We start from the raw sequence: 17,406 nt of genomic DNA, 5'->3' as shown, positions 1-17,406 counted from the left end.
AACCTGGTGATGCCAATTTGTGGAACCCAGGCTGACACATTATAAAATAAATAAACAAGGACACTAATAGGCACGCCAAAACTGCCGAATGTAATTTTGTTGCAAAATACAGAAACTGACTCCTGTACTTACATATAACTAGAAAATACTTATGTTTATTTTAACAAAAGCATTAATTTAATATTACAGTAGCAATCACCATAGTTCCACTTTCTCATTTGAGAGAGAGATGACCGGCGGTGAGTTTAATCTGAGGGCCACCGTGCCTCAAGCAAGGGAAGAGGTTGAGAAGGCAGGACCTTCACTGTAACCTCAGTTCGTGCAGGAGTTAAACCTGCATGGTTGGTATACTCTGCATCACAAACCAGCCATCCAGCCAAGTGAGCTACACAGAGATGATGGGTTGAGCAATCTAAAATGCACTTTTTGTGATCGACACCCATTTTCAGCTGTATAGAAGTAGCATTATCAAATATATCAAGGAATTGTTTGTAAAGAAGAATATTTATCTTTTGAATAATTACATTTTGCCCAATTATCTGTTTCATACAGATTTTGACTTTGAATTTGATGATATGCAAATCAGTTCAAGAGGAGATATGGACAGAGGGGTGGAGCCATCATACTACATGTAAAAAGCCATGAACATTATGATCTGATTTTCCCATCAAATCTCAAGGAGATAGATTGTCAAATATTGATAAAAAAATCTCCTGGATGTATCTTAAGAATTCCACAACCTCCATAGCTTTTACACAAATTATCCCAGGTAATATTATATGCTCCAAGGAGATGACATCTCATTTTTCTAACTACAAGGATACAGAAGCTAATTGCATTCTTTTTCCCTCCTACTAGACAACCCATAGACTCAGGAATTAGTCTCAATGCAGCAACTTTAAGGTAGGGACATCCTTCTTTCGGTAAAATAGACTAAAACCATACAGCTGTGGTCTCACCAAAGCACAATGCAATTACAGCAAGATTTTCTTTTCTTTATACATCACAACCCTTGCAATAAAGGATAATACATTATTTTTCCTGTTGCACTGGGGACATGGCACCAGAATGCATTGACCTCACTTAACATTCCAGCCATGTTGTTAATATTGCATTTTGCAATACATTCTTAAAAAGTTGTGTTCATTTACGCATCACTATAGCATTGTTTCAACTAAAACTGCATGCACTTACCACACTTATTAGCTGTGACAAGGACACTTTTATTGCAATGGTGACAATCTCACTGCTGTTTTTTGCAGGTCTGATGAGTCTATTGTAGCGATCCGGATGTAAAAGATAATTAGCTAGCCGCTCTTCTGCATTTTGAGGCAGGGCACCTATAAAGAAAATAATTCAATTTGAACAGCATTTTCTTTTTATTTGATTTTTAAAAAAACATGTCAATAATGGTACAGAATTTCAAAACTGACGATTTGGAAATTAAGGTTTTGGAGTAGATCTGTAGCTCGGGTTGCGAGTGTTGTGAGCTACAGATCTACTCCAACGATTTGGAAATTCTAACTGTAACATTTTCATTCCTATTTCAACTGTAGCAGGGTAATCACATGATCTTAAGGAGCTCATATGCAAAAAACTCAATGATTTGAATTGGCATTTGATGACTACACTTACTAATGTGACCAACGATATTTTTAGTCCACATAACATTGATGCTTACAGCGAGAGTTTGATGAAGCAACTGCTCATTCCTTTTTGTATGTCACTTGAATTTTCTGATTACACGTTTCTGGAGAGATTTCATTCCAGTCTTTGTTTGTTGATGGAGGATACTAAATCCTTAAATAATTATCAAAATTCAGTAATCTTAACATCATTATCAGAGTTTCTAACAACCATGCTCTTGACATGGCTGATGGTAACCAATTATACGTCTGATGCCAATGTATTTCCTGTTAACTACAGAAGTGTATGCATCAGTTAGTCACGATTTCCAAGGTTTTATAAGGACTGTGTCTTTTAATTTTATGTCTTTAAAAACTGCAAGCAGAACAAACTGTTCTTTAAACAGGTACTTACCAGAACTGCTGCATAATTTCACAGCAAGAAATCCAATATTTATTGTGAAACTCTGTTTTTGTGGTTTTAAGTTCCTGCATTATGCAGATGATCAGGAGCTTTCATTTGCAAGTGAAGCTGATTGTCTCTCAGCCAACTGGGCATGTCGTAAATCAAAATAAGTTACAGCATCACAGACACACAGAGAAAAAGGTACAGAAGGGTGTACTGTTGTTCTTCCCAGCAGAAGCAGGCTGTTCTCTGCAGCAGAAAAACTCTGCTTAAACTTGAAGTAAACTAGTTACCTTTCCTGCAGCAGATGCTCTGAGCTGTGATTTTTGAATTGATAAATCAAAGACATTTTCCAAATGAATCAGTCACTCTGTGCTTCTTGCAAACCAGCAGAAGCTTTCAGAGAAAGACAACTGAACACCACAGGCCTGGTGAGCTGATGTAGAATCATTTCAATACCAGAATTGGGACGCAAGGACAACTGAATTGACTGTCCAGTTTTTTTCCACCTGAGCCCAATATTCTATTTTACTTATTTGTTTGTCTGTGTGTGTGGGTGTGTGTGTAAGTAAGATAGAGTGTATAAGAGGATTACAGTTTTAATTAGTAGTGTAATAATGCAATGGTTTACAATAAAATTTGTTATTTAATACAGATACCTGGTCCATGTTTCCATCAAATGTATTCTAAAAGTCAGCTTATTTGGGGCTCAGTCTACCTCTCAAAGCAAAACTTTACCGTTTGGTACAACTCTAGGAATAGCGGGACTCAATTTACAGTGCAGTACCCCAGTGCGTTGCTAACAGTCTCCCAAACTATGGTTCACCACTCCTTGCAGAATTCAATAAGTTCTCAAAGCACCAACATTCCAATCCTCAGACTGGTCACATTTACATTTACTCTGAATGAGAACAGGCAGTTTACTACATGATTGTGCATTTTGCTGACCAAATAAAAGGTCCTCAAATTGACTTACATAAAGGTCTTCACAGTCAGCAGAGGTAAAAAAAACATTGTCATCTCTGTTATGGAATGACCTGATATGAATTGTTGAGAAACAAGTGTCTGGTACCCTTTGACAATGACAATGCACAATGCAGCCATCCATACAAAATGTAAGGCCATCTGTTTCCAAGATAGTGTATGAACAATTTTTCTTCCCAAGGTTCACACCTACAGAGTAAGAAAAGCTGCCATCACTGAAATATTTAAGTCCCATTTTAGATTATTTCTATTTGATAGTTTTCACCATCAGGTCTAATATATGAGGAGATCATGCCTGGTTTAGTTAGTGCTGTCCTTATAAATCTTGGTGGTATTTGGATAATAGTCTGTCATACGGACACAATTGAAGCAGAAGCAGATTATACAGGAAGCAGTAAATGTGCTAACTCATTGCATAACCCATTTCTCCATTCGTGTTTCATTCGAGATGAAAAAGTCAAAGGTTTTTGCTTTATATAAGGATGAACAGGAGATAGAAAATCTTGTGGTAAATTTGTTTATATCATAATTTTGTTGAAGTGGACAAACCGTTCTTTTAGGGTGCCTGATCAGTTTGACAAAGATTTTGGAATTACCATTAAATGGTGATTAGTCTTAGCTGCAGAGATTGTGCACCTCAATTGATAGTCTCTCCATTAGAGTCAGAGACTGCAGACTTGAGGGGTCTGAGAATGTATTACAGCATAGCACTGAAACCTAGAGGGAGAAATTGACAAAATGACCATATCAATAGAAATTCCAAGGATGTCTCTCTGGTTTGATAGGTTAGCTGGGTGAAGAGATCTTAATCCCAATGCTTGAAATAACGTTTGAAAGCTAACAGCTTTAGAAAGATTGAAAGGGGATGAACACTGACCATCCATGACTTATGACTCAACTGAACGAAAAGTCAGCAAGACCATTCCAAAAGAAGCAGCTTAAATACTGGGAACATTATTCCAAGATGACGGCACAGTAGGGCTCCTGAGCTGAAGCTCATCTGCTCCAACTGCTTTTCGTTCTTCTTATCTCGCTTTCTTTGTTTCTTCAGTTTTTTTAAAGTTTATTTTCTCTCTACTCACCTTTTAGAGGGAGCTTGGTTGTGAAGGCAGCAGCAGTGGCGATGGCAGCAGTTGGGGGCCCAGAACAAGGACTTTGCCAGTCAGCCACGAGGTGGTTGTTGTTCCCAGGCAGCAATCTGGCAGTTGATGGCATCATGGAAGCGGCTGGGGGCCTGAAGTGGCACCGGAGCAACACTCTGTTGGCTTGTGGCGATCCACAGTGACATGACAATGTGGAAATTAAGAAATTAAGCCTGGCACAGGACAGAGATCAAGCCCTCATGGGGAAAGCCCAGTGTGGAGGGACTGCAGGCCCATGGCTAAAGAAGGACTGTAATTTGGAACTTTTAACTCTATTCTTACTTACTACTTTATACTGACAAGAATTGTAACATTGAACTGTTAACTTATTTCTTTATTTTTCAATTCTTTACGTAAGATTTTGAGCCTAGGTACCTTGTACTTAAGATGGCGACATTGTAAAATTTTCACTGTACTCCTGTATCCCTGTGCTTAATTACAAGTGAAAATAAAACCTAGTTCTAATTCAAAGTTAATGAATGTCAGTGTAAATAACATTAACTTTTCTAGCAACAGAGGCCCAGAGCATTTATGCACTGTGCAGTGATTCTTCTAATAACTCAAACAGACACTTCACCATCTGTAGTTGCAGTGAAAATATTCTACATTTCACTGCCAACAGCTGACTAGCTGAAATAAAGACATCTGTAATTTTCAGGAACTACACAGGCATCAGCTGTATAAACAGCTGCCTTCAGCCACGTGGAGAGTATGCTCATCATAAATTCTGATAATGATTATTGAATTTTGATTGTTATTTATGAATTCATTATCCACAGTCAACGAATAAAGATTGGGATTAAAGATTTGAGGAACGTGTATTCAGAGGGTTCATGTGCCACATGAAAAGGATTGAGCTGTAGATTCATCAAACTATAAGGGTAAGCTTCAATGTTATTTGGACTAAAGAAATTGTCCAAGTTAACACAGAGACTTTCAAATGCCAATTCAAATAATTGAGTTTTATTGTATGTAAACTCTGTAAGATCATGCTTCCCTGAGGTTCTGTTGGTAGGGCTCTTACCTTTGGTTCAAGAGTCTGTAGGTTCAATTCTCATCCCAGGTCCTAAGTTGTATCAATGCAGAATAATAGCCCAGCAGGCTGCACTGTCAGAGCTGTCACCTTTTGGATGAGATTATAGATATTTTCTAATCAACCTGCTCAGACCTCTATAACAGGTGGGACTTAAACCCAAGCCACCAGGATCAGAGGCAGGTACACTACCACTGCACCACAAGAACCCTCTTGGAGGAAATTATAAACTGAGGCTCTCAGGGAGCATAATCTCTTACAGGAACGTAAGAGATATGAAGGCATTCTTTCAACCAATTATGGGAAAATTATGCCTAGTGTGGAAGCTGATATTCATCCCTTAGTCAACATTATAAAAAAAGCTCATTTTGATCATTATCTCAATGTTTTTTTCTGGGAGTTTGCAGTATACAAATTGGTGGTTGCATTTCCTACTATATAACATGACTGTGCTATAAAATAGTGCGGAGTGTCAAGCACTTTGGAGCACGTGGCTACCATGATAGATACTATATAAATTCAAATCTTTTTTTCTTTTACTAAGCGACTATGGTCGTTTACGCAGTGTAGTTGGGAGTTGCTCACTAGGGCCATGTGGAACCTGCATCATTGCCCACTCCAAAGAAATTGCTTGGAAATTGAAGATCCCACTGAGCAATTGCATTACATCTGGAACCCTCCTTATGCCTCCATTTAAATCAGAGAATTCAGATGCTCCTGCTGCAATTAAGTAAATAGTTACCCAGGAAACGTTAGACAATTAAAAAACCTAGTCTAATTCATGAGTAATTATTCAACTGATCATCCAAACCCCTTCCAATTTAACACATGCGTCTCCAAGTACACCTTCCCTGGATCTTGACCTGACAAACCTTATTGTCTGCCACTGGAGCTGACATCTCCCCCTCCTCTCGCACCCAGCAATCGCGAGGATCTGACATCAACTCTTCCTTTTGCAGGGCCAACAACTACTCTTTCCTTCGAATCAAACACCCTGCTTCCCCCCATGAACCTGAAACTGCGCCTATGCCCCCACTTCTCCCCCAAACCAGGACTCTACGCATTGCCTCCCCACCCCCAATATTCAGCAACCCTACATCTCCAGGATCTGACAACTCCTTCTCTGCCCAGAAAATGACACCCCACTGGGATGTTAAATCCCTAGACTCCTGGAACATGACAGACCCTTCCCCCATGGTTCCAAAGCAAGCATACTCCCAACACTGGAACTAATATGATGACCCACACTGACCTATCCTAAACACTTCATCACCTATCTGCTGCCTTCCCACCTGGTATCATGGCACTCTACCTACCTGGCACCCTGCCCATCTGGGACTCAACTGACATCTTACCCAATTAGCACCCTGCCCTACTGGTACACAACCCTCTTGGCACTTTAACCTCATGCTTAGCTTACTTACTGACCTTTCACAGGAGCTTGGAAAGCAGCTGTTTGTGAGGCTATATATTTAAATCACAGAATATGACAACTATTGCTTCAAAAAATTTCCATGAACTGTCCTGCACTAAGTGGCACCTGTCATGTTTAAAGTACGCTCCACATTTATGAGGTAACCCTGATCAAAATCTCCTGTCAGAAATACTGAGCTTTTTTTCTCAATTTAAAAGGTAGGATCTGCGTGACAACATGACTGTGATTGCCACCCCTTGGAAAATCTGTCCCACTGGAACTAACTGCAAAAGACTGAAGCAAACAAGTCCTTACTTGCTTTGCTGACAGAGGCTCCAACGATACTCAAAATCATGACACCATACAGGACAAAGTAAACCACTTGAATAGCACCATATCCATAAGTAGTGACTCTCGCCACCAATGATGCTCAGCAGTAGCGTGTACTATTCACAAGATGCACTGCGGAAATTCACCAAGGCTCTTTAGGTAGCACCTTCCAAACCCATGACCATTATTGCCTATAAGAATTTCTGGGTGAGGGTTTGTGCCCAAAGGGCTAAACTGTAAAGTTTACCCCATCCTGAAAGAAAATCAACTTATGTTACTTTTAAAATTATTTATTTCTTAATATGAAAAGTAAAATATAAATGTTCAATGATTACTTTTATTTGTTATTTTAATAAAGAGATTTATTATTTTTATAAACATTTTAAAGGCTGAGCTGACATATTGAGTTATACATCAAGCTTAAATTTATTTTCAAGTCTTATTGAATTGAATTTTTTAATCTTAGTCATCAATGTTCTTTCAGATCTTTACCAAGATTACAGTCATACAGTGTAACAAATTCATCTGATGGCTCAGGTCACTAACAATAAAAACTTGTTTTAATATTGCATCGTTACCATGCAAAAAAATCCCAAACTCCACAGGAATACTATCAAACAAAATTTAACACATAAGGAGGCATGAAGACAAGTTTGATCAATGAGATTGATCTTAAGCAGTGTCAAAAAGCAAAAAGGGGTAGAAAGAGAAGAAGGGAATTCGAATGCTTAGGGCTGGGTAGCTGGAGACACAACTACTAATGGTGCAGCAAAGAAAATTGGGCAAACATCAGATTTTTGGGGCACACAACAATCACAGAGGGTTGTAGGAACTTGAGGAGGTTACAGAGCAAGTGAACGTCAGTGTCATGGAGGGATTTGAAATCAAAGGTAAGAATTTTAAACTTGTGGCATTAAATAAAACTAAAAGAAAAGATATTCTTAATAATACTGTTACAGAAAGGTCTGGTTCAATCTGAGATCTGCTTAGAGTTAGTTGATCTCTGCCAGATTGGTGGAAGGATACTATAATTGACTGTAGGTTGCCTGGATGTAGAAGGAGAAAAATGGCAAAAGTTACCACTCATAGTTGCTGTTCAATGACATCTACTGGTCAATCAATGTGAGAACAGGATTGGATTGTCCTGCAGTATTGTTAAACACCATTTCTGCGGTCACTGCCCTGACTGCAAATGCTGAATGGTCAAGTGATTATGGTCTGGAGGATTACTGTTGATCATAAATTCAGCAGTCAATACTTTGAGAGGGGTTGTTGAAATGAGGGAAAAGGGGGTTTTTATTTGAAGAAGTAAGGCCATCACAATCACGGTAATATATTAAAAAAAACTGGTTTCACCAGCAATGTGCCCAAATAGAATTAGACCACTTGCAAGATTTGTCATAAGCTGTTTGTCAAAATTGAAAGGATCTTCAGAATAACAACTTTGATTCTCAGTTTATTGTGTTTTGTGCAACCATGTAACTTTGCTCAACTTGCACCTTAACAGCAGTCCAAATGGCTAGATCTTGAACGGAAATATAATACAATATTTTTACGAAATATTAATTTGCAAAGAGGACTGCAATTGGTCTCAATTGGAATTTAAATTGACTTGAATGTAAATCAAAACTGCATTTAAATATTTATTTTGAGTAACAGATTAAAGCAAAGTGGTACAGATATTATGAACAAATGAATGCTCATGTTTTTAGCTGAAAATTTTCATTGCTATTTTAAGAGGTGTCAGGTTGTTCAATATAAGTGAGTTATTATGTTTTCTCTGTTTTGTTTTCTATCTCAGCTTGTAACTACTCCTACCAGGAGACCTGCTGTCATGGTACCATGTTTGTCTGTTCTGCACCAACCTTACACATTCACTTTAGCTTATCTGCAACCCTTTAGGTTTAGGAAGATAGTAAGTCAGAAACCATCCAGTGAAATAGGAACAAGCAGACAGCAACCCTCTCAGGAGAGTCTCAAAATGGATTTTAGCACCGAATACCAGTGAGGGTGCAGACATCTTGGGGGAATGCAATTGAGAGCACACCCGAGGTGCTAACAGGCAGACGATCACAGAGGGAGACATAGTGAACTACTGTCATACAGTGGATATAGGGGATTCAGTACTCGTGGGGCCATTTCAAGGCACACGTGAATCCCCACAAATTATTAGTCTAGAGCCAAGGCAAACAACATCAGTCAGAGTGAGTGTAGAGAAGGTTTTGAGGAAAGGGGGGGGGAACAGCCAGAAGTTGTGATCCACGTGGGACCAGCGATATTAGAAGGAAGAGGGTTGAAGTCCTGATGTCGGACTTCCAGAGATTTCATTGGTTAAAAAGGAAGGTTTCACAGGCATTTATCTCTGGATCTTTCCCAGTGACACAGGCTGATGAGTATGGGAATAGTATGGTAAAACAGGTTAATGTTTAGCTGCAAAAGAAAAGATGCAAGAGGGAGGGTTTCAGAATCCTAGGGCATAGAGATTAGTTCTAAAGCAGGAAGGACCAGTTCTAGGTGATTGATCTAAACAGAGCAGGAATCAATGTTATTTTGGAAAGAAAAGTTAACCAGTACTGTGGGACAGTGCTTAAGCTCATTTCACAGAGGTGTGGCACCACAATAAAACAGAAACAGCAATAACTTGTATCATATGCAAACATACAAATTAGAAGGAGGGAGCAGGCCATTTGGGCCCTCCAACTTGCTCTGGCATTCAATAAGATCAGGACTGATCTGACAGTGGCTTAAATTCATTCTCGCCCACGCCGATAATCATTGACTCTCTTGTTAGTCAAGAATCTATCCAGCTCTGTCTTAAAAATATTCTATTACCCCAGCTTCAGCAATTTCTGGGGAACAGATTTCTAAAGATTCACAACCTTCTAAGAGAAAAAAATCCTCATCTAACTGTGCTCCCTAAGGCTTTTCTCTCCAATAATCTTAGCATCCGTCTTATCAAGTTCTCTCAGGAATCTTAAATGTTTCAATAAGATCACCTCTCATTCTTCTAAACTGAAAGGGATACAGCCTGTCCAACCTTTCCTTGTAAGATTACTCCTTCATTCCAGGAATAAGTCAACCTTCTCCGAACTGCCTTGAACATCTGTACATTATTTCTTTAACAAAGAAACCAAAACTCTATACAGATGTAGCCTCAGCCTTATTCTGTAAAACTGTAGCAAAACATTTACAGGCAGCCTCCCTAGTTGCAAATGGGTTTTGCTTTTGAACCTGTACTCAGGTCAATTTGTACCCAAGTTGAAAGGGACTTGAGGTTATCAAACTTCTGTTAGCCTAGAAGAAAAAATACTGGAGGCTGAAAACTTGAATTAAAGACAGAAAATGTTGGGAAGACTCAGCAGGTAAGGCAGCATCTACAGAGAAAGAAAAAAATATTACCTATCATCAGAACTGGGAGAAGTTCAAAAGGTAACAGGTTTTGAGAATGTGAAGTGTGGACAGTGAGGAGAACAAAGGGAATATATGTTACATGGTGACGGACATTACAAAAAGTTTAAACTGAAACGTTGATTCACTTGCATTTCTTTCAATTTAGAGCATTGTATTCACTCCTCATGATGTCCTCCTTTGCATTAGAAAAGTCAAGTGCAACCAGGATGACTACTTTGGAAAACATCTCCAGTTAGACCACAAGTGTGATATGTATCTTTCAATTGCATGTCATTTTAGTTCCATTCCTCATTCCCACACTGATCTCTCTGTCTTTGGCTCACTGCAGTGTCCCACGTTAACTCGACACAAATTTAAGGAACAGCACCTCATCTTTCATATGAACCCTTCAGCCTTCTGCTCTCAACAGTGTTTTCGACAATTTCAAATCATAACTTTGCCCCTATTTGTTCTTTCTTGCTTTTCTTTTCTCTTCATTTCTTAACATTGCATTCAGATAGCTGCTGTCCTGCCACTCACATGCCGTCTTGATGCAATTTTAATTTCTGCACTTGTCCTACTACCAATTTCTTTGGCTTCAGAGCATGAAACCTTATTATTTAATCTGTCCTACTCTACAACCTATCCCTGACTTTTCTTCTTTATTTCTCCACCTGCTGAACATCAATTACACACATTTCAAACCATCGATTTGAACTGTCTTTTTTTCTCCACAGATACTGCCAGACTGGCAGTTTTCTGTTTTTACGCATCTTAGGGGATTCTACACTATTTATTTGTGTTTGATTTAGTGCCAGTAGTTTCTCTGCAGGGATAACAGTATTTCTCTTTAAGTAGCTGGCACTAGCAAGGGTGTGTGTCAAGATTTACTGGAAGCTCCTGGAAGTGTGGAAGGTCCCTGGAGTGTGTATCAATATGCATGCTGGATTCCTGAGAATGAATGAAAACATACAGAAGGATTCTGGGAATGTTTTGATATAAGAAGAAGCTTCCTGGAGTTTTGTGCTCAGAGAATTCCTTGGGATTGAGAATGACCTGCTTGTTCTCTGGTTCCATGGCTTCTGAGATAGCTGAAGAACCTATTTTATGATCTGCAGCCCTTGCCACATGCAGGACAGTGTTGCTTAAAGGATCAGGCAGATTGGCTGTTTGGAGTTTTTTGCAATCTTTTCGACATCTCTCCTTTGAAATTGCATATTCCTGATGGTGTTTCTCATTGTGCTCAGTGCTTCTCTGAACAATCTTCTCCATTCCAGTCACAGGCCAGAGATTCCCATGTGTCAGTAGACAGTTTGATCTCTTGAAGGATGCTTTGAGGGCCATCAGGAGGAGGTCTTCCTGGGATTTTCCTGCTGCCTTCGATTTTGAATAGAATAATTGCTTCAGGAGTCACATGGCAGGCATATGAATAGCATGTCCCAGTCAGAGCAGCTGGTTTTAAGCAATTAGTACCTAGTTGCTGGGCATGCTGGCTTGGGAAAGGACACTGCTGTTGGACCACCTTCCTAACTACTGAATTTGGAGAACCTTGTGAAGGTATCACTGGTGCTATTTCTCCAGTGCATTGTGCTGTCTCCTGTAAGTCAGTCAAGTCTGTGTTGTATATAGCTGTGGGAGGATCACTGCTGTCTAATGAATCTTATCAGGTTTCATATCCTGGTCTTCAAATTCATTGAAATCTTACATGGAACATTGCAGGTGATGATGTTTTCCATAAAAAGTATTAATGTATGCTGGGCGGTGAGGGGTTGGTTCAGAAGAGTATCTCAATAAACTGGAGGTCCTGCACCTGCGGCTTGACTCCCATCTTCCACTCCTCGCCAGAAAGTTGAGCTCATCTAACATTGTCCGGTTCTCTTGCCAGTTTCCCTTAGGCCTTTGGTCACTGACCTGTATTGGCTTTTGGTCCAACAGCATCTGAACTCTACTATTTGCATCCTTGCTTTCAAAAAAAATAGACCATGTTAACAAATGCAGGAGATGCTGAAACTTTAGCATGTTCCTGGCAAGGGAATAACACGCAGGAATTCACGGCAATGCGTCAACACTATCAGCTCGTTCTTCCGCCAAGGACAGTACCAAACCTCCTGAATTGTTGCTGACATATGCGAAGTATTTCTACGCTGTTCTAGAAAGACCGGCTAGGAAAAATAAAATACCTAGTCATGCAAAATGAGTCTGGGACAGCTGTGTTCCTCCAAAACATGTGCTCTACTTCCAAATCCCACCGTACTCTCCAAGTTGGTCTCTTTGCGTCAGTTTCCGGATTCCCCCCCACCCCCACACAAAAAAAACCAAAGAGACGACAACAAGACAATTTTTGCCAACTCTTTCGTCGCAACTGACCTAGAGTCGGAGCAAATGCGAGAAAACAATTCTTTTGAAATAAACAGCAAGCAGAGCCCGAACTGCAAGAACCCGCGTGTTGGTGCTTACACACTAACCTGCTGCAAAATAAATATCTGTACAATTCTCAATGTGAAACAACACTGTCAGACAAGAACCCCCCCGCAGCTCCCATTCCCTCTCTCTCTCCCCCCTTTCCTGTTTATTTCTGTCAATACACATGTCGGTCACATCTGGCAGGCAGAGTCTAGGTAATGGAAGAGATGCATTTTGCACTTACTTTCGCAAGCGAGAAGCAGAGAGGAGACGGTCAGCGTGAAGGCCATCATCATCTTGCTGTGATCTCCTTGCTGCACGGACACCGGGCACAGAAAGCACGATGCGGTTCCGTTATCCGCTTGCACAGACTGGAGCTGAGCCGGTGCTGCCTCCCGGAGCACGCCGTGGGGGCGGGATAGGGGAGACGGGCGATTTGGAGGGCAAGGGGAGGGGCTGGAACAGGGGAGAGAAAAGGTAGTTTGGGAGGGGAGAAGGGGGGCCGGGAAAAGCGACGAATATCTACCGATGCCCCCCCCCATTGACTGGAAGCCTCTTAGTCACTTAGCATCAGTTCGCTGGCACATGGAGGTCCTAAAAGACACCTTGGAGTTTAAAGTGCGTCAGAATCCCAACTATCACCCGAACAGCAGCGTCCCAATCCTCCCCCAACTCAGCTAAGCTGCTGCACAAATCCTCATCCATGACCTTGTTACACCCAGCCCTGAATAACTAATACTCCTGCAGGCTTGACCCCCATCTTCCACCCCTCACCAGAAAGTTGAGCTCATCTAACGTTCTGCTGCTCTCTTGCTAGTTCCCTTAGCCCTTTGCTCGCTGACCTGTATTGGCTCCTGGTTCAATAGCATCTGAACTCTACTATTTGCATCCTTGCTTTCAAATCTATCACTCCGTCCAGTTCTAAAACTTCCTCCAGCTGGCCAACTCTGAGATCTCCATGCACCTCCAGTTCTGGCCCCTTACACATTTCCGATTTTAACTGCTGAAACATTAGAGGCAACGTTTTAGCGGCTTTTTTTAATTCGTTCGCAGGATGACAGCCTCCGTGACTAGGCCAGCATTTATTGCCCAGAGGGCGGTTGAGAGTCAACCACTTTGCTATGGGTCTGGAGCCACATGTAGACAAGATCAAGTAAGGACGACAGTTTCCTTCCCTAAGGGACATTACTGAACCAGATGGGTTTTTCTGACAATTGACAACGATTTCATGGTCGCCATTAGGTTCTTATTTCCAGATTTCTTTTATCGAATTCAAATCCCACTATCTGCCATAGTGGGATTTGAACTCAGGTCACCAGAATATTACCTGGGTCTCTGGATTAATAGTCTTGTGATAATACCTCTAGCTTATTGCCTCCCCAGGCTTAGGGCTTGAACACTGGAATTCTCTCTCTAAGTGTTTCCACCTTTCTTTATTCCTTCAAGATGCTAAGTAATGCCTACCTCTTGGATAAAGGATTGGCCACCTGTCCTGATGTTTCATTCTGTGGTTCAATGTCAAATCTTGCCAATGTTGTCTTTGGCAGTTCCTCTGGTTTGATGAGTTCTAAGATGCCTGATGAGACCAATGGATGATCTGCATACTCTATGGAACAGGTGGCACTAGAAAAGTTAGATAGATTGGGTTGTTGGGGGATTTGTGCACTTCATCCAACACCTTGACTTCATCTGTATGTATTCCTGATGAATTCTCTTGATGTGTGTTTGGTGCCTTCTGGAATGAACCTTCTCCACATCAGTCAGTCATGAAACAGAGACTTTTTAAAATTCATTCATGGGATGTGAGTGTCACATTTCTTACCCATCCCTAACTGTATTAAGAGGCAACACATTGCTGTGGGTCTGGAGTCACATGTAGGCCAGATCAGGTATGGATGGCAGTTTCCTTCCCTAAAGGACTTGCATGACTTAGTGGGGATGGTAATGGCGATGTAGTCTTAAGTTATGCTGTGAGGACATTCTGAAAGAATTGCGATTGTCCTTTTGTGAGTAACCTGCTACAACTGTCTTCCAAGTACAGCAGTTGCTTTGGAAGTCTGATGTCAGATGCATGATCATCATGTACAACCTAGCAGAGTTGGTTTTCAGTGATTGGCACCTCAATGATGGGCAAGTTGAATTGGAAAGGACACTGCTGATGTACAGTCTTTTCTGTCAGTGGATTGGAGGATCTTGCAAAGGCAAGATTGGTGATAGTTCTCCTGTTCTTTGAGGATCTTGCTATAGGTTCTTCATGTCTCTGAAGCATACAGGAGCATGGGGAACAACACTGCTTTGTAAACTGTGTGCTTGGTCTCAGGTTTGAGATTCTACTCCTTAAATATTTTTTTACTCAGTTACACTGAATAACACTCTTGTAAAGCACGTCCGGATGCTTTCCTGTCTGAAAGGTGCTATATATAATTCTTAACTTCACTTTTCATTTTATTAGTTAAGTGGAAGGGAATGACTGAACTGCTTTACATAGTTGAAGGTGCTGAGTTTGATTATAGCCTCTTAGACTTACGCACTTGCCATTCAGAAGTCTATCTCTTCTTCACTCCTGTTATGTATGTTATTTAAACTGAAATTTAGAACTTTTTGTTTTCTCTCTCAAGTTTCTGTAGTGTGTAGAAATGCTCCAAAAGATCTTGTTGAACATAAATTACAGGTCTTGCCAGTGTACATCACTTCCACCTGGATAAAGCCTTGAATAACATTGAAGGCAGATGGCACACACTAATCGCATGCTGAGAGTCTCACACCTTGTTGTCATTCACCACCTCTGTTTCACTGTTAATTCAAAGTGGATTTAGATGGAAACAGTTTAATCTGTTTAGCCCTGATTAGTTAGAAACTACTTGAGCTCACACAATGATGAATTTGTTTCAACATTAATTAATCAGGATTGTTATAAATGGTGGGCACAGGAGTAGAACATTGCAAGAATGATGTTTGCGCATTGAAACACTTTTAAGCATCTGGATTCTGCACTTTATATACTTCGACTTCTTAAGCAGGAGTGCCAGGTGAGACTGTATTTGTACTGGACTGTCCACAATGTCACCACACCTCAGGGAGGGGAGAGGTTGAGAAGGAAAGTCCTTGTGGTAACCTCAACTGGTGTGGGAATTGAACCCACAACTGTTAGCATCACAAACCAGCTGTCTAGCTAACTGAAATAATCAACGCCCCAGAGACCGTGTACTTTCTAAATAACCAAGCATATTTTATCTGAGACAGTCTACTACACTGTCATCACAATTGGCTATTCTTGTGACACAAGAAATGGGCTCAGCAACAAACAGCATATTATTCTCATCAGGTACTATAGAACCATAAAGCTATAAGAAATAGAAACAGGAGTAGACCATTCAGCCCGTGAGCCTGCTCCACCATTCAATAAGATCATGGTGACCCAGTATTCCTCACAACCACTTCTCTGCCCTTTCCCTGTAAGTCTTGACCCTGCTACTGATCAAGAATCTATCTATCTCGTCCTTCAATGTATAAATGAACTCTGACTCTTCAGCACTCTGTGGCAAAGAGTTCCAAAGACCCACAATCCTCACGTACCAGCGTGCTACATGTGTGAACACCCAGGTACGATTTCAACTGGGTGCCAAGTGACATGTCACCCTCTTTCTAAATATAACCCTTTTCTGTCTGCTCACAAACACTGGACTGGCACCAGTTCACAGAGACAAGAGGGGCAGTGGCCCTTGACCCCTAGTGAAAAGAGGAGCGAGGGGCTTCTGGATGTTGAGGTAATAGAGGAATACGAAACGTAAAATGTAAAGACATTCCGGCCAGTTTTGCAGTATTGCATTATTTACTTTTCTCGCCCTCCCACACCAAGAAAGCAGAGTCAGTCATCTGCAGCTGCATCACACAATATAAAGCAGATTATATATAGATAGATTTTCATGTGGATCATACACCAGATAGGCAGTGGGCAGGACGTATGTAGCAATCACCCAGTGGAGTTGGCAGTGCCAGCTCTGATTAGAATCAGTGATGCCAGTAGGCAACTTGCCAATTAAAACGGTAAAAAAAATCCACCAAAGCAGATAATTGTTGAAAGTGTGCAACTGCCCAATAAAGGGTAGTTTTTTTTTGCTGCAATTATGTCAGAGATCAGTAAGATTAGATGGTAGGACACAAGGTAACTTCCAAAGGAACCAGAAATTCGTAAATGCAGCAGAGAAGGTGCTGGCTGAATAAGAAATCAACATGGAGGGAGTCCTCGTCCAATAGAGTGGGCAAACAGGTCTCTTGTCAAAACCATTGAAGGACAGGAGAAAGGTAGCAAAACACATTGTTACACCCACTGTATTGTCCCTAGGGCCTGTACTGCAGAACCAACAAAAGAGGCGAAGAGCTATAATGGTTAGTGTACCTCTATTGATCATATTTCTCTCCTTTCTCTTGTGCATTATTCTTCTACAGAAGAAAGTGAAGAGATTTACAAGGATCTCCAGAGATAGCAAGTGCACATGTGTGAGGCTTCTACACAGTCTCAAAATTGCATTGGTAAAATAACAAGATAAAACAAAGAATAGGAACATTTGAAGGAGTGTACCTTGGTTTAATGTGAATTACATGGAACAATACAACACAGGAACAGGCCCTTCAGTCCACCATATCTGACATATCTGTGCTGACCTTGATGCCAATGT

At 40.8% G+C, this 17,406-nt stretch overlaps 1 protein-coding gene across 1 annotated transcript in view; it reads right to left on the bottom strand.

Annotated features, from left to right (window-relative positions):
• Window positions 1-13,196, bottom strand: part of chrnb5a (cholinergic receptor, nicotinic, beta 5a) — a 61,850-nt gene extending 48,654 nt beyond the window's left edge. The window contains exons 1-2 of the mRNA XM_020514540.2: window positions 12,972-13,196; window positions 1,195-1,340 (exon numbers count right to left, since the gene is read on the bottom strand). Coding sequence (XP_020370129.1) covers window positions 1,195-1,340; window positions 12,972-13,023 — 198 coding nt within the window. The 5' untranslated portion in view covers window positions 13,024-13,196. The remainder of the gene's footprint in view (window positions 1-1,194; window positions 1,341-12,971) is intronic.
• Window positions 13,197-17,406: the final 4,210 nt, after the last annotated feature.

This window comes from Rhincodon typus, chromosome 3, assembly GCF_021869965.1.
Source record: "Rhincodon typus isolate 14 chromosome 3, sRhiTyp1.1, whole genome shotgun sequence".
Classification (NCBI taxonomy): domain Eukaryota; kingdom Metazoa; phylum Chordata; class Chondrichthyes; order Orectolobiformes; family Rhincodontidae; genus Rhincodon; species Rhincodon typus.
The sequence above is the reverse complement of the archived record's forward strand: the minus strand, read 5'-3'. Positions and strand labels throughout refer to the sequence as shown.